Source organism: Marmota monax, unplaced genomic scaffold, assembly GCF_021218885.2.
Source record: "Marmota monax isolate L192 unplaced genomic scaffold, Marmota_monax_Labrador192_F-V1.1 WCK01_AAM20220418_F8-fsc00060, whole genome shotgun sequence".
In the NCBI taxonomy this organism is placed as follows: domain Eukaryota; kingdom Metazoa; phylum Chordata; class Mammalia; order Rodentia; family Sciuridae; genus Marmota; species Marmota monax.
The window spans coordinates 11232026-11257105 of NW_026692826.1; the positions used below are offsets into that span (position 1 = coordinate 11232026).

Sequence of the window (25080 nt, forward strand, 5' to 3'; positions counted from 1 at the left end):
CACATGGTTTCTCTTTATGGTTTGGACAGGAATATAGCCACACAACTTAAAATTCAAGAGGCATTCTGGAGCCTCCCCAGGTCCCCACCTCACAGACAACCAGTGGTTGTTGCTTTTATGCACTCTTCAAAAGGTATTTTGTGCTTAAGATAGAAACAAACATGGGTTGCAAGCCTTTAAACAACAGCAGCAAACGGTCCCCAACGTGTGGGCCGCTGGACTGGTATACTGTGGAAACATTCCTTGCTGGATGCCATGGTGCTATGGGGCAGATGCCCTGACTTCAGATGCCCCCAAACTTCAGAAAGGTTACATCACTTGGCTTCTGGCTTCTAAGCGCCACAGAGATGGTCACCATCTGCGTCACACTGGCTAGCACAGGCCACAGAAACTGGGCAGTCTTCACCAGCCAAAAGACCAGGCCACCTCCCAAACCCCAAGTAGTTGCACATTTTAACGTCTTAATCCCCCTGACAAGTGGCAGGACCTCCCCAACTCTGCAGTGATTTTCACTGAACTAATGAATTAAATCTGTCAACCAGCTTTAGACTAAAACTCTAGAACTTTTTAAAGTTGATGTTGGCTGAGAATGTCATGAACAGAAGGACAGGATGCTCCTCTGCACAGTCATGAAAGGGTTGTGTTCTTCTGGCTAAGTGCCATCAGCCCTGCCCTGCACATGTGCACTGCCACAGCCTTGGCCCTGCTCGGCCACGCACCAGCTCATGTGCAGAGTGTCTGCCCCATCGCCCTGTGCCCCAGACCCCTGCAGCACAAGGGCCACTCTGTCCTCTAGCCTCCTGAAGCTGTGGTGGGTCTCAGGCTCCCAGCTCTCCCCTGTTGCTCACACAAAGGAGCCTGTGCTCTCCACCTGCGGCCTGCTCTCCATCCCTCTTTTCCCAACAGCACGGAGCTAGCCTCATGGATGCCAGCCCAGGTTCTCTGGCCCACCTCTGGCATGGCTCATGATGTCTTGCCTGCCAGGGTGCACCAAGGCCAGTCACAGGCTCCTGAGGAAAGCCCTGAGTCCCTACAGGCGGAAGTGCTACCTTCCCTTCTGCTCCTCCACATCCATCACCGTGCTCTGCCATGGGAACTCCCCCCACTCCGTCATTCCAGCCTCAAGGGGGAACAGGAGGTAGGCTGCACTCATTGGAAAGCCATGTGCACCTGTGCATCAGGAAAGCGCACAGGGCTAGAAGGAGGGGGGCAGTGCAGAGGCAGGACTGGGGGGAGGCAGGTGGTAGGGGCAGAGAGCCTCTAATGTGATTCAAAGGATCCTCCTTCCATCCTCGCATTCGGTACCCTAGACTTAACTCTGGTTTCAACCTTCTTAGCTCTAAGGACTACAGGCCCCCACAGCAGGTCTCTGCACTGGGGAAGGCAGAGTAACTGAGAGGAAGAAAAGGCCCCAAATGAATGGCCAGGTTAAAGCCCCTGCTCTGGACTGTTCTGGACCTGGGGAAAGTCACCAGGGTGCTGCCTTCAGGCCTGCTCTGCAAAGCCCTCTCTTTAGATACCAAACTCATCTTGAACAAAAGGCACTCCCACCCTTCCACACACGAAGAACACTGCAGTCTTCATTTTTATAGTTCTATAGTCTTCTTCCCATATTTTTATTGGTGCATTATAATTATACATATTATAGTGAGATTTGTTTTTACAAATTTAAACGTGCACGTGATATAATAATATAATTTAGTCAATACGCTTCCTCAGCATTTCCCTTTCCCTCTCCTCCTCCTTTCCCCTGGTGGTCTCTACAGACTTTAAACGATCTTTACAGTGCTCTTTCCAGGTCACTACCTTGGACCATGAGGATGCACCCCTAGATAGGACCCCACCTCACCTGTGCTGGGTGCCTCTCCCTGTGAGCTCCCATCCCATGTGCTAGGCCCCACCCAGGTGATAGGCCCTGCCCCAGACCCTTGGTGAGGATAATCTCAGGTCATCACAAGCTCCTACAGAAATTCCCACAGAAAAAGCTCATCACAATATTTACAATAGTGTAAAACGGAAACTGTAAGAGGACATAAAAGAAACGGCAGGGGCTGGGGGTGTGGCTCAAGCGGTAGCCCGCACGCCTGGCAGGCGAGCGGCCCGGGTTCGATCCTCAGCACCACATACCAACAAAGGCGTTGTGTCCGCCGAGAACTAAAAAATAAATAAATATTAAAATTTTCTCTCTCTCTCTCTCTTTAAAAAAAGAAAAGAAAAGAAACGGCAGGTTCACAGAAATATGAGGAAGTCAAGAGAAGTGATGTTTAAAAGAGGGTTTAAGCCTCTTACCCTCAAGTTCCTGGCCTGGGCAGCTTTGCCAGATCCTGTCAAGAAAGAGAAAGAAAGAAAGGTGAAAGAGACAAAGAATGAGCGTGAGAGACAGAGAAGAAAGATGGTTCAAAGAACTCAAGGGATTCTTCACACTCCGTGAGTGAGAAAAACAGAACACAGTACGGAACTGGCTGTGTGATCTCAAATGGGTCGGAAGCTGACAGGATGGTACAAGGTGCAACACCCAAGCTGGGAATCCTGTCTGATCCAGGAGCCCCAAAAGACCAACAGAGTCTGGGCCTGCTGGGCCCCGGCAGGGATCAGCAGTTGCAGCGCTGGCTCCTGCAGGTGTCCCTGGAACCAGCAGCACCAGCATCCTCTGGAGCTCTGTAGGCACCAGACCTCAGCCCCCTTCTCCTAGAGCAGTGCCTGGCCTCTGCTCTGCGGACCCAGGACCAGGCTGTCAGCAGCTAGGGAGCATTTTTCATATGCATTCAGTCAACAGGACTGTCTTGAATGCCAGCTAAGCCTGGCCTGAGCTGGGGTGGGTGTGTGCTGCTGAACAACCACCCCCTGCCTTCCGGGGCCTGGGGGTGTGCTGGCCAGCAGGGTATTAAAAAGTAGGCACACGGTTACAGACAGGGACTCCAGTGGAGCAGCCGTACACCCAGGCTCTGATTTAAATTAGGCGTGTAAGGAGGGGAAAGAGTGGGTGCACACGGAGTGTGAACTGAGCCTGCACAGCCCAGACCAGAGCAGCAAGGACAGCACACAGGGCCCATCATGGTGGGCAGAAAGGCAAGCACAGATCTGGTGTTCCGCTCTCCTGGGAGGTGGGTCCTGGGACCACAAGAGCATCCCCCAGAGGAAGAAGGCTCTCCTTTCTCAGTGCCCATCTCTAACTGCAGAGCCATCTTAGACTGTCAGAGACTTGGCCCAGAGCAGATTCTTCAGGAAGGGGGACAGAGGCTGGACCACCAGCCATACCCACACATCCGTGCTACGAATGCTCTTGTGTGCGTGTGTGTGTGCGTGTGTGTGTGTGTCTGGTGGGCAGGAGCTGCCCCAGAACTTCGAGGGGCAGAACCTATCAGTGTGTGTGCATGCACACGCCCTATAGAGAACTGGAAAGAACTCTATACAGGAAAAGAGGAGGCAGCAGGCTAACAAGAAACAAGCTGTCAACCAATGAGCTATCTGTCGGAGCGTGGGACCGGGCAGTGGTGTGCCGTGGGATGACTTCCTGGCTGACGCGTTGGGACACATTTGAAATCAGGCCACAGGCTGTGAGTCAGGCAGGGTGGGACCTGGCCCCTTCCTGTGCCTTGTCCACCCCCTACGGCCCAGGGTGATAGTGGTGCCACAGTCACACCTACAGAACTGTCTGGGCCATCACTGCATGGAGCATGAGATACCCAGGTGTCTGCTGATGCAAGAGCCCACCTGTGCCCCACCTGTGGCCCCTGTGAGGCCACGTACCCTGCCCACAGGCCTGCTGTTGGCCTTCCGTGTGCTTTGTGTGCTCTGTAGGCTGGGTTGGTGTCAGAAGAGGCCCAGAGACATGCGGGCCACAGAGTCAGTGCCAGGCCTCATGTGCGTGGCCTTCAGCCTGACACCAAGCCTATTTGGAAAGGTGTTACTGTCCCCATTTCACAGAGCAGAAGAGAAGACCTAGCCTAGAAGTCACAAGGCTAGTAATGGGAAAGTGAAAGCCACATTCCAGGGAGCACTAAGACAAAACCTGGAGTGCTCCAGTGGTTGGGGGTGCTCAGGAGTAAGGGACCTCCCAGTGGAAGAAGACAACTGGGTGTGGATGAGAGGGGCTGTCTACAAGGGAGCAGTCAGCACAGAGGGGACTGCTCAGAAGCTGGGCACAGGAGGTCCCAGAGAGACCTGGGGGCTAGGGCCAGCCCAGGTCTGGGTGCCTGGGGCCTGCTCATCTGACCCACCTTTATGGGACTTTCCGAGAAGTCATTCCATGGCTGGAACCTGGCCTGCAGAGGAAACTGGGCACATTCCAATGTGTGCTCGTGATACGTGGAAGAGTCAGGTGGTTTCCGGGCAGAGAGCTGGAGAGGGGCTAAGAGGGTATGGGCTGGATCAGGCAACTTACAGATACAAACTCAGACATCAGGCCAAGTTGGGTGGAGCCAGGCTACAGGTTCACATGCTGGCACCGCAACTCTGGACCAGGTGTTAAGCTCTGAGCCTGTGCCTACCTGGTAGAACAGGGATGAGGACACATTTCTTGAAAGGCCGCTGTGAGTGTGACAAGAATGCATTCTGGTGCTCACACTATGTGACATGGGAGAGTGAGACCTCTCCTGAGCTGCTTGTCCCCTGAGGCCTGGAGAAGCACACTGTGCCTGCTCTCACAGGTGCTGCTCAACCTCAGGACCCAAACTTGCACATTTGTGTATGCATCTGTGACAAAGCCAGCTGTGTGGCTGGCTCACACTGTGGGATACGACTGGTCTTCAGCTGAGCATGGGTCCTGACTTCTCAGGAGCAGCCTTAGTTTGCTCAGCCTGTGCCTTTCCTTGTGGAAAGGCAGCTATTTTTAAGGTCATTTTTCAAAATAAAAAGGGTTTATTGTAACTCCATGAGTGACTGAGCCTGCAGTTCTGGGTGGAAGTGGTGCTCTCTGGTGGGCCTTTGTAAGTGACCTTCCGTGCCTGGATCTGAAGGGATCGGTAATGCTCCAGACCAGCCACAGAGAGCCACTGCAGCACAAAAGGAAGTGGGTGAGGTGGCCAGGCCTGTGCTCCTGGTCTGCACTCCCTGCATCCGCCAGACAGACTGCACAGGGCCAGACGTACCCCATGCCAACACTCATGGAAGGATCAAAGGCCCAGACTGCTGAGGAGAGGGGATCTCACAGGATGCAGGAGGCATTTAGGAAGCAGCCCAGCCCCAAGTCGGTGTCCGGAGACACTGAGAAGGGAGGTGGGGGACACTGACCTCAGCGCAGCAGGTGTTGTCTGTTTCTCCTGAGGTGGAGGCAGGGATAATGGACTAGTCGCATGCAGGATGGTGTTGCAATTCAGAACTGCGACTTAATGGCTCTGCCTTGCTGAGCCTCAGGGTCCTCATCCTCCAGGTGGGGAAACTCTACCACATAAGGTGTCAAGAGCAGCAACAGAGACTCTGCCAAGCACATGGCAGGTGCTTCTGGAGAAAGGAGCCTGATATAAAACTTCACTCAAACGTGCCACCCACACCTGGACCCTCCTGGGTGGCAGCTTCTCCCACACGCCTGATCAGGCTTCTGGGGCAGGGAGGGGCCCATAGAAACAGGCTGCAGAAAGAACCTGGGGCAACCTCACAACGGCACATCTCAGCTACTAAGCACCCGGTGCTGATCCTCGGCCAGGCTGTGACCACTGCCTAAGCTGAGAGAGGTCCTTCCAGCCCTTTGCCCCTCCCACAGCTGGTGAGGCCACACCCCTGAGAAAAAGCAGCAGGACCCTCGAGAGACAGACCTCACATGTGGGGCCACAGGGCTCGTTACCTCATGAGGTGGGAGTGGGCTTTCTCAAGGCACTGCTTCTCACAACAGGCTACCTGACACCTGCAGCCGCCATTGTTCAGACATGGGGTCATCTTGCAGGCAAACGATGCCACCTCCCGCAAAAGGAGCATGTTCCTGCGAAGTTTTCAGACATAACCGAGCACCTGAATGACACAGTCCAACTCAGCAACTGCTCAGCTTCAGCACAGACTGGATGGCTGCCACCATATTGGTGTTGGTAGGCCCCAGGGGCTGCAGTCACAGGGTGGGGGTGAGGGGCCACCACCTCCACAGAAGGCAGAAAAGCACATTGTATCACATAGTGACACTCTGTCAGAGCAGCGAGGAAGTGATGTTAGGAATGTGGGGGGGGTGGGCAGCCAGTGGTGCATGTCCCTTGCCCATAGAGAACAGGACACTAACATGGCTTTCATATCTAAATTCCTCTAGAATAGCTTACCACTCAAAGCAATCACATTAAGGGTCCTAGGTTCCCTCTTGGCCCTTTCACACCAGCATACGTCCCCAAAAGAAATCACTGAGGGGAAGCAATCGGGGTCTGGGTGTCTTAGTCCACCCATCCTGTCTCAGTAAAGATCTGTGGCCATGGACTCACTGATTCCTAATCCAGCCGTTGACAGGAGTACCAATGATGTAAGGTAGAAAGCAGACACATTCACTCAGAAGGCAGGACTTTTAGAAGCAGAGAAGTTTCCCTGATACGTAGCAGTGACATCCTGGAGCAAGAGTGTAAGAACGGAGCCTCGTGGGGACCATGAGGGCAGAAAAAGCAGAACTCTCAGCTCTGCTCTCAACCCGCTTCCCCACAATGCCCACTGCTGTGGACTCAGGGATTGCCAAGAGACCCGCAAAAGTAACCACTCGACCTCAGCATTGAATGGAAGGCTATGGAAACTTCACACATAAGCAGGAGCCCTAAATTCTGCAGAGCAAACTTAATGATTTGCTTTAATTAATCCACAAGTACTTAATAAGTGTGGTTGAGTCCTTCTGGGATTCCTGTGTCCTCAGACCTGCCTTAGCCACAGCTCCACCCTAAATCCAGGCAGGGGGCACAGTCTATGTGCAAAGACAACTCAGTGCTGGGCTGCAGGTGGTGCTGAGGTCACTCCCACAGTGAAGACAGAGCACAGATAGCATGGAAATGGAGAAGGCCCTGAGGTTTCAAGTGCTTAATGCTCTGGATGGACAGGCTGAGATGAAGCTCAGGGAGAGATGCGGCAGAGCAGCCAAGCCCAGACCCCAGGAGCAGGGAATGACAGGGCAGAGCACTCCCAAATGTCTGCCCAGGAAGTGGTCCTGACCCCCAGGGATCTGCTGGAAGAAGCCAACAGTGCTGGATCTTGGAGACACAGAGCTGGCCATGCAGAGCACTGAGGAAGTCAGGAGACCCAACAGCAGCAGAAACAGTGATGGAGTTTCAGCTTCCTAAGTTGCTATGTCTTGTCGAGCTCATCTTTTCCAGCCCTGCCTACCACTGACCCATAGCACTAGCTTAACCACCTTGACAAGCAGGGAGGGGGCAAGGCACTAGCCTTTCTCAGAGACGCTCTGACAATAAGCCAACTGTAATTAAGTATTCATCACTTTCTTTAAAAAGTAGGTATTTCCTAAAGTAGCCTAACAGACCATTTGTGAATTAGTAGCTAACAGGAATATCCAGTCATTTCTCATTTGAATCAACTGAACAGACATTTATTGGGTGCCTATTGCATATTGAGCACCACTTTTCACATGTTAGATGCTGAATTTTTCCCTTGGAGAATCTGAGGAATCCTGTTAACTTTCTGGCCTCCCAGTGTGCTAAACCCAGAAAACACATGAGGGGAAGACTGAAAAGCCCCAGAGGAGGCAAGACCCATATAGGAGCCTTGCACCCCCCAGAGGAGCCAACCCCAAACCTGAGCCAGCCAGCCTGGTAGGCCTCTCTGTCATAGAGGCAAAGAGCAACCCCAGGGCTTCAACATGGAGGCTGGCCTTGTTAGACAGAGGGCCAACCAGGTTGCCCTTGGGCATCTGGCTTCACGAAGATATGAAGTTAAGGATTTGAATGTTGTGATAAAGGACCCCACCACTCAGCCAAATCTGCCACTTGCTCTACGGAGGCAGGGATGGTGTCAACCCTGGCTGTCTTTGTATCCCAGCGAGGGCCCTGTGCCTGGCATGTAGCAGATGCTCAATAGAGGAGCAAGCAAATAAGCAAATGAATGGACAGAGGGTGGGACTGGACTTCAGAGAACAGACACCAAACAGAGGCCCTCCTTTAAAGGCTTGCAGCAGGAACCTAAGGTGTGCAAGAACGACAGAGCTTCTTTCCCTAAGGCCCAAGGCACACTCCCCAGTGTTTTCATGAGCTCTAGACCAGGGCCTCCTATACTACAGAGGGACGGCTGGACAACCAGGGCCTCCTATACTACAGAAGGCGGCTGGACAACCAGGGCCTCCTGTACTACAGAAGGCGGCTGGGACACCTGTATCTATACCTTGGTCCGGAATCCATGGTCTGCAGTTCCTAAGAGCCACAAGCCCTTCTCCACCAACAGCAGACAGTGGCCCAACTGTGGGTGCTGGAGTCAGGCTGTGGGTTCTGTGGGTTTCAGACCCTGTGCTGAGCTTTATGACCCTGGGTAGGTCAGAGGAGCCTGTGGCTCAGTGTCTTTTTATGCATGATGAGAGTGTGAGACAGCCTTTCTTACAGGTTGTAACAGGGATTGATGAACCGTTATTTACATCTAGAAATGTTCTAGAATGAGGGCTGGGGTTGTGGCTCAGTGGTAGAGCGCTCGCCTAGCATGCACGAGGCACTGGGTTCAATACTCAGCACCACATAAATGTAAAATAAAGATAGTGTCTACCTAAAATTTAAGAATAAATATTTAAAAAAAAACAGAATTGTTCTAGAACGTAACCTCTGAACTGTAGACAGTGTTCAGGGGCAGCTGCAGAGAAGGGCCCTGGTGTGCGCTGGGAAGAGGCTGGCAGGGGTGGGGTGGGTGATGAGCTGTAAAGGGGACAGCACCTCCTTGGGCTCCCACGTTCATATACAACTAAAATTTGCCAAGAGGAACTGGGGAGCCAGTGGACATGGATTTGACATGGAAACAGCCAACTGGACAAACCCAACCACCCAGCAGTTCTACCGCCATCACTCTCCCCTTCCATAAAATTGGGAGGACTCCGCCCTGTATCTGAAGTGCCCTTGGTCCTAGGAAAGGGCTTGACCCCCTGCCCAGGTATGGTGCCCCAGGAAGGCTGTCAGAATGCTTTACCACTCCAGATCCTACCCACCAGAGGTGGGCAGCCTTCTGGGTACACTGATGCCACCATGCCCCCAGACTGACGTGCTACCTGGGTTCATGACAAGTCTCCTCTGGATGCCACTTCCCAGATCAAGTCCCTGAACCTGTTTGAACACATACGTGAACAGTACAGCAAACCAGAGTCTTAAGAGGGTGTAACTGACACACAGATGAGTCAAACTGTGTCCAGGCAGTTCTCAACTGGCCCACGGAAGGCAAGTCCCCAGCCACTCAATAGGGAGGCTGGCCTGGGCTCCATCTCACCCCATGTCTCATCTCAGAAGGAAGGGTGTGCCCCTGAAGCACCATGGTGGCCAATGAGATCAGCTAGTGATAATATCTTGGGGATCAGAGGAGACATGCTAATATAAGGCCCTGTGCCCAGATGTCCCCAGCAGACTGCCCAGCCAGCACAGGATCAGCTTGTGCCAGCTTATTCCCACCCTTTGGGAGTGCAGGGCTAGTGCCTAGGGCAAGGCCCCTCTAGTGACAGAGGGGCCAGTTCCACCTGCACTAGCAGCTCTCATAACTCAAAAAGACCACTGATAGGAAAAATGATACAGGACAAGAGCAGAAAATTAAAAATAGGTATACAAATAGCCAATACATGTGAAAACCTTCAAATCACTAATAACTCAAGAAATGCAAATTCAAACAATGGGACATGGTTTTACTTATATAGTCTGGAAGGTATGAGAAAATGCCCAGCACTGGGAGAAGAAGAGGAGAGAGAGATGGATGGACAGATATCAAACAGCATAGAAACTGGCAGAAATGAGTGCCCAGAACATTCGGCAATATTTATTAGCCTTAGAAATGTGCATACCAAGTGCTTACTTAGCATGCCAGAGGCCCCAGGTTTGATCCCAGCATCACACAAACACACACACACAGAAAGGCCCACAAAGGTGCATACCTTTCTTCCAAGTAATTTTACTTCTAGGGGTTTGTCCTAAACAAACAATAAGAGCCCTGCACTGACTTAACAGAACCAATAATCTTCACATCACACACACACACACACACACACACACACACACTCCTTTATGTGAAGATTTAAAAACACTGTTTTACTATGGAAAAAAAAAAAACTGAAAGTAATCTGAGTGAGAGATTGGTTAAATTAATATATTTTAGACATGAGAGGGCCTGAAGAACTTTTCAGCCCAGATCTCGAAATGCCAGAGGATCCTGATCCACAGAAATGAGCTCTTGCCATGGTGGGCTCTGCTCAGTCTTAGATTGCTCTCAGATTCATTGACTCTCTCCATCTTGGAAAGTAAACAAATCAGATATGATGCTCACTTTACACAAGACAACTGAGGCTGGGAAAGGTTAAATGACTTGTCTGAAAGCCCCAAAGGTAGCAGGTGGCAGAACCCAGGTCCACTCAGCTCTCTGACTGCCATGCTCTGTGGTGCTCCGTCCAGGTTGCATTAAGTCCTAATCTCATGAAGTTCTGCCTCCTATATGGTGACAACAGTCACTCTCTGCAGAGAAGACTCCACAGTAAGTACCTGTGGGAGGGCATGTGCAGAAGGAAGAGCCATGTGGACCCTCTGACAAGCAGCAAGTCAGGCTGTGTGACAGGAGGAGATATGACAGCTACTTCAGGGGGCCCAGGTCCATGAGGCCTCCTGAGGACTCTCAAGTCCAAACTCCGGCCATGACACTCACTGCTCTTGAACTTGAGTTTCCTGTGGGGCATGGGGCAGCACCTCTCTACTGAGCAGGGCTGGAAGAGGCAGGCAGACTAACACCCCTGGACAGGCAAAGGCAGATCCCTACTCTAGCCCCTGGCAGCCTGCACAGGCGCAATTCCAGAACTGCAGGGTTAGGACCAGTGAGAGCACCTCCAGATCTGTCCTAGGGCCTTGCTATGTTTGAAAAGGCACCTCACACAGCTACTGACTACCAGAACAGTGTTCCATACTGACCAACTCACTTAAGTTGAAGTAGGCACTGCACAACAGGCAGCAGGAGAGGTCCCTGTGATGAAAGGCCCTGTACCTGACTGAGCTGCTGGCCACACAAGTGAGCACTCAGCACTGTGCTGATATCCACAGTTGGCACAGGCCACATGGTGCCAGTCACATAAGATGTCAGCTTTGGGGGAGGCAGGATGAAGAGTCTCGGGGTCTATTTTCTCTCACAACTGTTGGTGAACTACAATGATCTCAAAACAAGAAACCCCAAACACTAGGGGCTTAGTGGCTACTGTACAGAGTTCAATAGGGCAGATTCTTCAAACTCCCTCTGCTACTGCGGGTCCTTCCTTCACAACCCATGGATAGCACCCCGGATCTATGGGTTTGGACCAGAGAAGATGGGCATGGATAGGGATTACCGAAGTAGCATTTGGGGAAAGGGCATGAATTCAAAAAATGACTGTGTCTTCCCAAGAGGAAAGGAAATCCCGCAACTCCGGGATGTGGCCATGCCCCTTGCGAGGTCCCCCACGAACCCCTGTGAGGGCCCTGGAAATCCTACACCGATGGATCCTTTGGGCCACCTATAGTCTAGGGTGGGACTCACCTCCCCAGAGCCCAGAGAAAACACTGGTCCTGTGCCCAAGATGAACACAGAGCTAGTGGCCCGGCCCCTTTCCCACCACTCTGGCAGCTTCCACCTCACTTTACCGAGAAAGGGTACGCAGCCAGAAAGGGTGAGCGGGCCACTCAGTTCTCAGGCAGCAGTCAGCAAAAGGATTAAGGGCCCCTCTCCCACAGGGCCATGAGTAACTGCAGCTCCTCCTCTGCCCCCTGCGTGCACCACAGAGACCCTCCCAGACAAAAGAGTCTGCTGAGAAGAAGCCGCCCCCGCAAAGGGCAGAAGCTCCAGATCCTATCAGCCAATTACCCAGACACGCACACTGCACCCGCAAGTTAGGGCACGCTCAGCCTGGCGCAGGCATCAGGAGCTGGGGCGCGCCCAGGGTGGGGGTCTGGGTCTGGCCCCGGGACGCGCGTCCTGTAGCGGGTCAAGTTCTGAGCGCCCACGGAGGTGAGGATGTATGGGCCAGGGGCCCGCCTCAGACTTGGGGTCTGAACTGAGTTGGGGGCACTCCCGGGTGAGGTGTCTGAGTGGGGGGCACGTTTGGGGGTGGGGGTGGCTGGATCTCGGCCAGGGGCGTGCCCCAGGGGTGGGGGCTAGGGGCACGACTGGGGCCAGGGAATCTGGTACATGGAGCCAGGTTGGGTGCCAGCGACCAGCCTCCTCGCTGGTAACGAGGCTTCTTCGTAGTCAAGGAGGCGGCACAGCAGGGTCCCTCCCCGGGCCCTCCACAGCCCGGAATCCGCACAGTCTCGTCCCCCAGTTCGCCCCGGAAACGCCGCCCTCCCTTAACGTGTGGCGCGCCCGGGTCGCCTCTTACCGTGTAACAAAAGAGCAGCTCTCGGGGAGCGGGTCTGGAGCGTGCACGGACTGTCCGACAGCCCTCAGTCCCAACAAGACCCTCCTGAGGCTGCCAGGCTTTGTGTCTGTGCAGGCGGCGGGAAGAAGGGCCGGGGTCCCCCACGCACATCCCACGAACCCAGCGCACAGTGGCGCGCGGTGCCGGAGCTCGAAAGTTGGCGCCGGTCGCCTCCCACACCGCTCCGGTCCCCCTCCGCGGGGAGCCCGATCGTTTGCCAGGGGAGGGGTGCAGATCGTCGGGCAGCCTTCCTGGGCTTACCTTGCTCTTGACTTCCACCGCGCTGCAGTCGTAGAAGCGCAGGGTCTGAGACTTGTGAAAACTCCGGTTCATGGTTTCGGCCCCGATCAGTCTCGTTTCGCCCTCAAAGCTCAGGGGCCGCAGAAAGACTCTTGCGGGCGACGCCCCCAGCCGTCGGCCCCGGCTCCCGCCCCGGCCCCCGCTAGCTGGGGCGACGGGTTGCCTGGTGTGCCGCGGGCCGGAGCTGGCCTGGCCGCGCGCCTCCGGGACTCCAGGGGCCGCGCGCGGGAGGAGCGCGGGGACGCTGGTGCGCGCCGCTCCGCCTCCCCACGCCCCGCCTCCTCACGCCCCGCCTCTTCGTCTTCCCACGCCCCACCTCTCTACCTCCCTGTCTCCCCAAGCCCTGTGTGCACCCTGCCTCCTTACCTCCCCGCCTTCCCTAGCCCGGGAGGACCCGGCTACGCCCCCACCCGACTGCTGTTCACAGTAACGTCAAGTTTCTTTCTCTGCGTTCCCGGAGCCTGGGAATAGAAGCACCACCGACCTGCGGGGCGGGAGGCGGGTGGAGGAACTCGTTTTGTTTGCCTCCAAAGGAGGCCTGGGAAAGGAGCTCACTTGCCGTCGTCTTGGGTAATTATTCATAAGGGTGCTGGGGAGAACCTGCGGAGACCTGATCTCACTGGGCATCACCTGCCCGCACTAACTGCCAGGCTGCAGGTGGGAGAAGGTCCTTCAGGGGGCGAACTCCAAAGGCGCAGTCAAGCTCAGGCCAAATGAAAAGGGACAGGAACAGGTAAGAACGCCCCTCTGATGAGAGGGAGACTTGAAGGCAGCTAATATAAAAAAGGAAGAAGTGTGGAGAAAGGTGGCACCCATTATTAGCGACGTCCCTAAGGACTTGTTAATAAGCATCGGAAAGAGGTGAAAGAAACCAAGATATAGCCTGACTCTTGAGCCATTCGTGAGGAAGTCAGAAAGATAAGTAACGGGGTTTTAAAAACACTGTTGTAAACGGGCTCGACGGTGCAGGCCTGTACTCCCAGTTACCCAGAGACCTCAGGCGGGACCGCAAGTTCCAGGCCAGCCTGGACAATTTAGCAGACCCTACGTCAAAATAAGAAAAAGGGCTGGGGATGTGGCTCAGCCGTAAAGCCAAGCAAACAATAAAAAAAAAGACTGTTGTGTTCTCCCAGTTTTTGTAATTTGCAAGTTACATAATTATAATGTTGCCATAACCTCATTGCACGAGAAACATGGTGTATCCAAGGAGGCGAAAGTAGAGTGAGATCCCTGACGTGGTGGGACTCCACTCACCTGAAACCTGGGTGCTGTAGGTGCCCTCCACCTCTCTGCATGTGTATTCATATGTCGTGAAATGTGACCATGCTGTTTGTCCAGTTTTGCAACCTGCTTTTGTCACTGCTTGTTGCGTGATTAACGTTTTCATTGTGTTTTTAGAAAACACATTTTAACTTGTAATCCCAGCCGGTCCGGAAGCTGAGACAGGAGGATTGTGAGTTCAAAGCCACCCTCAGCAATATCGAGGTGCTAAACAACTCAGTGAGACCCTGTCTCTAAATAAAATACAAAATAGGGCTGAGGATGTGGCTAAGTGGTAGAGTGCCCCTGAGTTCAATCCCTGGTACCAAACCAAACCAAATCAAACAAAAAACACAATTTAAAACTTCATGTCATAGGCTTGATTTATGATCATTCTATTTTTGCTGAATAGTTAAGATGTTTCCAATGCTTAGATTTTATGTAATGCCCTGTTTCCCAAATTTGCTTAGTTTTGTATCATTTATTGGAAATCAACACCTAAAAATTGAATTATTAGGCCATTAAATACACGTATTCCCTATGCCTTTGGAACAGATCGCCACACTTCATTCCCCCCAATTTAATTTTCATTTACTTTTGTTATATATTTGTCTTGTTACAGGCCAGGGGACTAATGCTAGGCCATAAAGGCTCAGAGTCACGATCCCTACCCATGAGAGAGGCACCAGGCTCGGCAGAGGGTCAGATTTGTAGATGGACTCCCAAACAGACACATGTGGGTGAGCAAGCTGAGAACAGTGCCAGGGAGCCACACTCCACAGCAGCCTGGGGAACTTCTGAAAACTGAATGCAGTCTTTGGACTTCTGAAGAGTCAGGCCTTCCATGATCACATGCTGCCCTATCCAGGGAAACCTTGTTTATGGGTGGGAGAGGCGGAGGAGCATTGTGAGAGGAGGAGCTCCAACCCAGACATTTCCGAAGTGGAGCAATGGACAGCATTCTGGGAGTGGGGAGGGAAGGAGGGAAATTGCAGGTTTGGGCTCTGGGTAACAAGCAGCCCTTCCATGGGAAGGTGGGGTGTAAGTGCCTCAGGCTGGCCTTGACCACCAGATGGGGTGCAGCATTCTCTGGAATCCTGTGGGAACCCTACGGTTCAGAGTGTGGTCCCAGGCTAACACTCTCATAGGGCTCCTCAGCAGCGCACCACCCAGACCTGCTGAATCAGAGCTCTGTGAACGAGGTCCTAGGCCTCATGAGCACAAGGAAGTTCTAGAGGGGCTGTACCCAGCTCTTAATCACTGCTGCCCTCAGGACTTGGTTGGCATAAGAAACAGCAAGAGGACGAGGAAGCCACTGGATTTCTAGCTGGGCCTAAGCAGGGTTCTCTGGGCCTCAAGCCTGACATCAGGTTGGGTGTGGACTGGCACAACTCTCAGAGCCTTCAGCAGGAAACGTTTTCACATTCTGGCCTCAGAGATAAAGGCAAATGTCCCATGGGCCCTGGCCTGAGAGCCTGTCCTTCTGCACAGCTGTGGGGTCATGGAAGCCTCAGGAGGAATTGTTGGTGGGCTGGTCTCAGTCAGAAAGTGGGGAAGAAAATAGGGACAAGTAAGGCTTACTCTTTCTCAAGTCATTGTTTCAAAGAATCAGTCTTTGGTAGTGACCAAAGCCAGGTGTGTTGAATTGTTAGGCCATTAAATACACATATTTCTCATGCCTTTGGAACAGTATATGCTTGTAGTCCCAGCCATCAGGGAGGCTGAGTCAGGAGGGTGGCTTGAGCCCAGGAGTTTGAGGCCAGCCTGGGCAACACAGTGAGACCCTAACTCAAAAACAAACTGCTGAGTCGGGTGCAGTGGCATATGCCTATAATCCCAGTGGCTAGGGAGGCTGAGGCAGGAGGATGGTGAGTTTAAAGCCAACCTCAGCAAAAGCAAGGCACTAAGCAACTCAGTGAGACCCTGTCTAAATAAAATACAATATAGGGCTGGGGATGTAGCTCAGTGGTTGAGTGCCCCTGGGTTCAATCCCTGGTACCCAAACAAAACAAAACAAAAGTGCTGCCAACTGAGCACAGACCTGCAGAATGCATGCTTTGGGTTGTTAGTATCCAAAATGAAATTTGTAGGAGACTTCAAAATCCCAAACACATAGGTCAGAAAGAAAGGAGGTTGGCAATTCACTATGCTTTTCACTTTTCAGATAACAAAACACAAAGAGAAATTGTGTTTAGGATCCCTGGTAACAGAATTACCAGCCTAAGGGTTGGGCCCACTAGGCAGCAGAGTTCAGTGGACTACCTGTGGTGAAGGATGGGTGTCAGGTCAGGAGGTCTGAGCAGGAGGCGGCCCTGTGAGGTGCAGCAGTGGTGGAAACTTCATGGGCATGCTGCATCTTAACAGGGGGGCATAGCCCCCAGGGGTTCCCCCAGGGGCACATCCATAGTCAAAGAGGGTGTGCTGCTGGCTGGTGGAGGCCAGTGCTGCTGCTGAAGAGGTGATAATGCCCAGGACAGCTCCACAAAGAGGGGTCAGCCAACACCATGTGTGGTGCTACTGCCAGAAGTCTGGTCCCTGCCCATCCCTTCCTGCCCCAGGAGGTGGGCTGTCTGCCAGCTCAGTCAGGTGTAAGGGCCTTCTGCACTCTGCTAGCAGTGGAGTGGCATCTGCATGTCACCCACCTGGAGCAACCTCAATGCCAAATTGAGGAAATCCACCTAGGCTAACATAGTTATCTCTTGGGTAGGATACAAGGGATTTCCACACCTTTCCTATGTCCTCTGTATTTAAAAAAGCCTGCTGAGTGTGTGTGCCTAAAATCAAGCCACCCGAAACTGCAGTGCCGTGATGGAGGTGTGTGGCTATAAGACCCACCCTGTCTACGTAACTAGAGGCTGCTACCCTGGAACACACCTGCTGGGAGGACGATGGCATGCTTCTAGGGGCCTCATCTGCTCATGTCCAAAATGACCCTTCAGCAAAGTCCTTGTGGGTGTGGCATGTGCCAGAGAGGGTGATGCAGGCATTTGATTTCCACAGCTTAACCTCAGTGACTCAATGCAGAAGAAATACAGAAGCATCTTAAGGAGGCTGTCTGTGGACAGGCGTAACACTGGTGCCTGGCCACTGTGCTTGGCCTGCCTGTGTGTTTTGAGAGTAGGCTTTACATCTGAGGCCCAACAGGGACCAATCCTGAAATAAAAATTGCAATTGAAGCTATAAAGACACAGAATTCCCAAGATTTTGTTTATTGAAAGCCTGGTATGGTGTAGTCACCTAGTACTCTATTGTATGTACCTACTGCCAGCCTACAGTTACCGCCCCATTTTACCAGGGAAACAGGCTTTAGGAGGTCAACTCAAGGCCATGCCACCGGAGGTTATAGCACCAGGGTCTTAGCATGCCTTCCAGCCCTGGCTGTCACCTTGACTTGGAGGGCCACAGGCAGGATTTGTGAATGTGAAGGGGTAGAAGCCGGCAACAGCGAAACGACACAGCCAAGGAGAGTTCTGTTTAAACCTCAAACTATTTCAGGTAAAAATAAGTGTTGCATCTTTAATACTTCAAATCCAGGCATCCACAGGGGTGAAGTGGGCACACTCCCTGGAGCAACAGCTCTGCCAGAGGAAATGCCCACATTAGACTTTCATCTGTTTGACCAGGTAAAAGCTTCTTTATCTATTGGCTGCAGAGTTATGCTGCTGCTTTGGACTTGGTCACAGGCAGAGCTGGGCAGTCTGTGCACGGTGTGGAGAGGGTTCCAGAGGTTACAAGTGCACCCATCCGGTGAGGTGCCACCTTCCCCTCCCTGAAGCCCTTCCCATCTCCGCCTCTCCACTAATGGCAGCCTCCTCTTCTCCTCCGGCCTCTCCTGGATGCAGATTTTCATGGATTGCCAGCCTGGAAGACTTCTGTCAGGAGTCCTTTTTGGTTAATTTGGAGTAATTTGCCTGGGTGGATTAGTGCAGAGTCTGTTTGCTGTGTGATGTCTCTGTGGATACGGCATTTCCCCTCCAGGACCTGGAGGGGCTTCAGCTGACTTTTGGGGTCAGTGTGCAGCATGCACATGTGACCCTGGGCTGGGTCCTGGATCCACTCATGCTCTGCCTTGGTGTCCTCACCTGTGAAATGCTGGTGCCTCCTCCTAGGGGGATGGATGTGCAAGTGCTTTCCAAGCTTAGAGGTGCCCATGTTTCTGCTGCTACTGCACCATAGGATCAGATGTCACCTTTCATTTGTCAGTGCCACACTCTCAAGCACTTCGGGCAAAGGTCTCCAGGGCTGTTGGGTTTGCTGGGGAGGTCAGGATATGGAGTTAACACAGGAGAAGGCGAGACAGGCCTGGCAGGACCAGGAGCAGGAGGTTTCAGGGCCAGTGGTTCCAGCTTGTGAGCATGGACAGAGCGGGAGGCATCAGGTCTCTGCTCTACCCAGCTGCTCCTCTGAGTCCCACATTTTCACCCCTAAATAGGAGCCAGGGTAGCCACTCAAGTCCTGAACCCACTGCCCAACTCACAGGGAACATGCAGATTAACATGGTGCTGATGTGTAACAGGGAGCTCAGGACGGGAGCTGGTTCCACAGGTGCTCGGCAGGTGCCTCCCTGGCTGCACAGAACTCCTGCTCTTGGAAGGGCATCTCAGATGTGGTGCTTCAGGGAACCTTTCCAAGTGTTGACATGTACTTTCTTTCTGGCTATTTGCTTCCCACTTCCACCTCCTGCCATCCATTAGTCACCCTGGCCTTTAGCTTCCTGTAAGGACCTGAGCTTGAAGACTTCTATAGACATCTGAAGTGTGCAGACCTGCACTGCCTTCGTTTTTGGTCCTTGACCCTGGAGACCCCAGGCAGGAAAAGTCAACGTGCTGTGAAACCAACAATTAATAAATCGCAGGCTCTGCTGTGCCCTGGGGATCTTCCGCACTTCAAAGAAATATAAACAACACAAGACGTATCTATGTATTTAAAATGAAATTGTGCTTAGAGAAATTTCATATTGAGCTTTCTCTTTGAAGATGATACTTTGGTGTAAAAGTCTCCTAAGAAAATGTGTTCTTTAAAGCAACAAAAGTGAGCTGAAATTATGAACATAAAGTATCCATTTCAGGGGTAGAGTCCTTTTCCCCTATTGCTTAAGGTGGAGTGCCCAGAGAATTCAGTTCAGATCCCCTTGCGGCTGCACCTTGTCTCCATCAGAGTGAGCTGGGCACACCCTGGGGGTCTCAGCTGGAAGGATGCTGTCATCCCTTATGTTCTGGCACTGGCAAGGCTTGAGGTGGGCAAGAGCACAGAGGGTGGGGTGGCAGGTGGCAAAGACTATGTGTGTGCCCCAGTTGTGCCCCAAGTGTGTCCCAGCTGTGGTCCCTCACACAGGGAGGATGCAAGGTCAGGAGTGGCCTTCACGAGCCCCAGGTGCTGATGTGCTCCCTGACCCCCATCATGTCTCATCCTGTCAGTGTCCCTACCATGGCTGTTCTCTTCCCATGCTCAACCCCCTGTCCAAAGGGCTTCCTGCCTCCCACCTTCTGGCTGACCCCACTGAACCTGTTAGAGTTCACCGGGCAGCAGGTGTCCTGGACCTAAGTCATCCCAACAGCTCCACTGGTCACACTATGCTCATTTGTTTTCTGTCTCTGACCTCACACTAGGCTCACAGCCTGCTCTGCTGGTAGGTGCATGTGGATTCTGAGTTGTCCTAGAACAGTGGGCTCAGGATCCACCCAGAGCTGAAGGGCAGGTGGTGTGTCTCTGCCCCCCAGCCTCAGTGAAGGACATGACCTGGAGCGAGGGATTCTAGGATTCAGGGGTGTTTTCTTATGGAGGTTGTTCTGTGGAAGTGGTACTGTCTGACATTACTACCTAACCAGGTTAAGTGGATGTCATACGGGTCAAAGGTCTAGGCAACAAAATTAGTGGCTAATTCCCAGGAAAGAATCATTTCTCCTTTTTAGCCACAAGCTGGTCCTAATGGTGATCATTTAAAATCAAAGGCAAGGAGCAGACACAGTGAGGTCATCTCAGGAGGGCAACATGGGACATGAGCTGGGTGGCGCCTGCCCTGAGCCACGTCCCTCCCAGCTCCTGCTCCAGGGTAGAGGCAAGGGACTGAGCTATCCACTGTGGAAAGTGTATAGTGCATTCCAGAGCCTCTTGATCTGCCCCAAGTACATAGAGTGTATTTGTGGGTGGGTTGTATCTTCAGTGACAGGAATGTTTCAAAGAGCCACCTCTGCCAACCACTTATCAAATACATTGTCACCAGGACTCTGAGGTTGAAAATCTGTTGCTGACTGTGTTTCCACCAAGGGTTCAAACATGGGAACTCCACCTCCTCCAGGCCTCTCCTCTGAGATCCCAGGAGCTCCATGATCATACCTCCAGGGCACAGGTATGGGATGATAGGAGATCATCAGGAGCCCTGAGCCCATGCTGAGTGCTCCCTGGATGGGGCAGGAGACACTGCATCAGCCACCTGGAAAGACGGCCTTCACTCAAAGCACTGACTCTTCACTGGGCAGCAGGTGTCCAGAAGTCTGTCTCAGTTTGCATCTGTCCTCAGGTCCCTACTTGGCTCTGCAGGGAGACATGTTACACATTTAAGAGCTATTCCTCTAAAAATGAGCAGCACAAAAGTTTACTAACCTCTCTCATCCCCTCCAGAACAGAGGCCAGATTTACAGAGACTTGCAGCCTCCTGTTTCAGACAGGAGTGACATTTAGAAGTCTTCAGTCCTCATCTTATACCTCCAGAAAGTAACCCCATAATGAGGTTGCATTCTGTCCTCAGCAGGAGCAATCATCTCACAGGAACTGAATTGAGCCCTCAAAGAGAAAGACTTCTCTGGACCCAGCACTAGAGAACTATCCACAAGACCACAGTGTTACCAAGGCTCAATTCTTCCTCCATTGAAACCTAAGGCTCGCCTCAGCACCCCAGAGACGTGGCTGAGGCACCTGCCTTCATGGTGCCTTCCCAACACAGCCACATTGAAGTTTCCTTCCCTGGTCTTCAGCATTGCTTTTGGGGCCCTGGAGTCTACCCTCTGGTCCAGGAATTTATACCAAATGACACTATTTAAGTTGAAATTGGCACAGTGAGGCTTTCTCATCCCACTACCACGAGTCTCATCCAAAGTCACATTTCTTCTCTCCAGGTTTTCCTCTGCACCTGCTCAAAGTGGTCTTCCTGTCTTTTTGGTGAAGCCATGTTGGAGCCTCAGGAAACTTCCCAACCAAGGACTCTGAAGCATCTCCCTTGCAGATGCTCTCTCAGCCACAGCAGACTGCATTCCCCACATTCCAGAGCCATGTGGAAACCATTGTTTGCATCTGTGCATTTCCAACAGTGGGGCTCTCCTGGATGCCTCTGGACTAGTGTGAGGCTCCATGGTTGCAGTGCAGAGCCTGCTTGCTGGTCAGTGGGAGCTGCAAGGCTGTGGCCAGGTGGGGAGCTGACAGACAGGCAAGCATCACCCAGGTATCTCTGGTTTTGGTCTACAATCCCATAGCACACATTCAGAATATAAGCAAAAGCATCTGGGACATCCTCCTCCTCCAAAGATTCTCCCTCCACTTCTCTGGTTTCTCGCTCTAGGTATAACATGCCTGAGAAGTGAGCAGTGCAGACAGCTGCTCCTCACCCCAAAAGCCCCTTTCCTGGTCTTGTGCTCTGTGTTCCCCATGGCCTAAACTGTCCTTCCCATGCATGTCTCACAGAAGGGCTCCTGGTTCCCTGTCCACTCCCCATTTCTCCTAAGCAGAGCCAACTGGCTTCTGCTCCCACATTACCAAAATGCCTCCAGCTAGAGCCAGGGCTTTGGTCAGAGTGACTCCTGCCCAATGGACCCACTAAGGTGGGGTCTCCTGGGGGCATCTAGTGACAGGATCCTCCAGGCCTCCTTGTTTTCTCTGGCCCAGCCAGCTGCCACCTCCCCCCTCTCCTCCTAGCCTGCTCTATCTCCTGCCTCCATGTGCTCCCACCTCCTGGAGATGGATGTGACCTGGAATCCTATCAATGCACCACACCCTTCCTGCTCCTTACCCTGCCTTGGTGGCACCTGGTCCCCAAGGGTCCAAACATGGGAACTTCTCCTCCTCCCAGGCCTCTCCTCTGAGATCCCAGGAGCTCCATGATCCAACAGGGTCCGTACTTTACTTTGTAAAGGCCTGAGGTCAGGACTCCCTTTCCACATACACCTGCTGCCCTGGCCTGCCTCTGCAGAGACACACAGGGTCACCACTCCTGCTCTCCTTCCCCACCCCGCCTCCCCTCCAGGCCCCTGATCTTCCTCCTAGATGGCTCTCAGGTCAGGTTCCACCTCATTTCCTCTCAGGAAGCTCTCACTGGCTGTCACCTGGCTGGCTTACTCGGGTCCCCAGTGACTGGCCCTGCTTGCTGCCCACCCTCCTGCTCCTCCCTCACAGGCCATCAGCATGGTCTGGCCACCCTCTTCTTATGTGCTCTGTGGCTTCTTGCTGCTTCTAGGGAAGCCCAAGTCTCTTGACCCAGCACCTAAGGACTGCAGCCCCGCCTTCCACCTCCCTCCCTGTGTCTCCAGAGTGAAAGATCCTAAGTGTCCCCAACATCCCCTCCACCCCAGCAGACGTCATGTGCCACACAGACACCTGCCAGAGACATGCAGCACGCAGCATGAAGTGCTCTCCCGACACCCACCCAGGGCTCTGCCTGTGGACTGCTCTGTGTGCACTACGGCCTCGTTCTGTGATGTGGGGCACCCCCAGAGCTGCCTTGAAGAACTGGGATAGCTCTGCTCCTCAGTCAACGCCTCAACTCCTGCCCCTTCCTCAGGAACAGCACCGCCCAAGGTGTGGTCCAAGGACCCAGCCTGAGGAATGTGGGCACCTTCTTCAGGCAGTGTTTCTGGGCCCATCAAATTGGAATCTTTGAGGAACAAGTGAAAAGGCGCGAAGAAAGCAGAAGCGATGTTCATGCTTGTGGTGTTTAAAATCTCCACTTCTCATTTAATCATTCCATGTAAGAATGAATAAATTCTAAGGCCACTTTATAAATGAGACACGGAAACTCTGAAAGGTTAGTTAACTTTCTTAAGGTCACACAGCTGGAACATCTGACCTCCAGCTGTGAACACCGTGAAACCCACTTGCCTGTACCCACCTTTCCCCGTCCTGCCTCACCACCCATGATCCCACCCTGCAGGACTCTGTGGGTCCCTCCTCCTCTCCTTCACAGTTGGCTGGGGCCTCCTGGTACAGTAAGCCCAGTGCTGCTCTGCTGCTCAAACTTTGCCACATGCTTGTTGTAGCCCCAGCCCCATGGTTCTAGGAAAAACTTCTCACTTCCAGACCCAAATCCTCCTGCTGTCTAACCCTAAACTCCTGTTGAAAAGGCCTGAGAGGAGGGCTGAGCCTCAAACTGGAAATTCTAAATGAAACCAAGAAGGCTAACATGGGGTTCTCGGCCACCCACCTGAAGGACATCGCTGCCACACGGCTTTCTTTAGGCCAGTGCTTCTTGCAACACAGTTTACTGCACAGTTTAAGTCTAAAATATTTATAAGAACACACACAGAGTTGGCCATTCTTTTATTCTCCCACTTTTTTTATTGGTGCATTATAGTTGTACATAATGGTGATATTTGTTGTTATATATTTGCACATGTGCACAATATCACTATTGGCCAACATCATTCGCAGTATTTCCCCTTTCCTTCCCCTCCTCCTTACCTCTGTCCCTTTTTCTATTCTACTGATCTCCCTTTTATTTTCATGAGCTCTCCCACCTCTCTTTTCCTTTTTCATCATTAGCTTTCACATAGCAGATAAACATACCACCTTTAACTTTCTGAGTTTGGCTTTATTTTGCTTGACATACTGGTCTCAAGTTCTATCCATTTTCCTGCAAATGGCATAATTTCATTTTTATTTATGGCTGAATAAAACTCCACTGTAAACATGGGTGTGCAAATACTGCTGTAGTACGCTGACTTTAATTCTTTAGGCTAAATACTGAGGCGTGGTCCAGCTGGGTCGTGTGCTGGATTCACACCTACTCCTTTGAGGAGCCCCACACTGATTTCCACAGTGGTTGTACTAATTTAGTCTCACCAGCAGTGTAAAAGTGCTTTTTCTTCTCCCATCCTCTCCAGCATTTATTGTTATTTGTATTCTTGATGACTGCCATTCTGACTGGGGTGAGATGAAATCTCAGTGTGATTTTGATTTGAATTTCTCTAATTACTAATGATGTTGAACACTTTCTTATGTATTTGTTGGCTATTTTTATTTCTTCTTTTAAGAAGTGTCTGTTTAATTCATTTACCCATTTATTTATTGGTTATTTGTTTTTTTGGTGGTTTTGAATGTCTTTATATAGTCTAAATATTAATCCTCTGTCTGAAGAGTAGCTAGCAAAGATTTTCTTCTATTCTGTATATTCTCTCTTCACATTTCTTTTTTGCTGAGCAGGTTTTTAATTTGATACATCCCATTTATCAACACTTGGCATTACTTTTTGATCTTTAGGGATTTTATTGAGAAAGTTGATGCTTGTGCCTATATGCTGGAGTGTTGACCATATACTTTCTTCTAGGAGATGGTTTATGGTCTAATTTCTTTAATCTTTCAGTTGATTTTTGTGCAAGCTGAGAGATAAGGGTCTAGTTTCATTCTTGTACATACAGATAGCCAGTTTTCCCAGCACTATTTATTTAAAGGCTCTTTTTTCCCATGTATGTTTTTGACACCTTTGTGAAGGATCAGATGAGTGTAGGTGTGGGTTTGTCTCTGTGTCTTCTACTCTGTACTATAAGTATATGTGTCGTGTATGTGGGGGGGGGGGCAGGGTTGCTGGGGATTGAACCCAGGGCTTTGTGCATGCAAGGCAAGCACTCTACCAACTGGGTTATATCCCAGCCCTATGTGTCTGTTTTTATGCAAGTGCCATACTTCTAGGGGAAGGCATTTTTTTTTATGGTTTCTATCTATCATTCCTAATTATTGGTCTGTTTAGGTTTTCTATGTCCTCTTGATTCAGTTTTAGCAGGTTTATGTGTCTATTTCTTCTA

The 25080-nt window shown here is 51.9% G+C and overlaps 1 protein-coding gene across 1 annotated transcript in view; it reads right to left on the reverse strand.

The window, feature by feature from the left end:
• Pard6g (par-6 family cell polarity regulator gamma) overlaps positions 1 to 13023 on the reverse strand; it is a 58869-nt gene extending 45846 nt beyond the window's left edge. Inside the window, exon 1 of the mRNA XM_046448624.1 lies at positions 12776 to 13023. Within this exon, the coding sequence (XP_046304580.1) occupies positions 12776 to 12847 (72 nt within the window). The 5' untranslated portion in view covers positions 12848 to 13023. The remainder of the gene's footprint in view (positions 1 to 12775) is intronic.
• Between the last annotated feature and the right edge of the window lie 12057 nt (positions 13024 to 25080).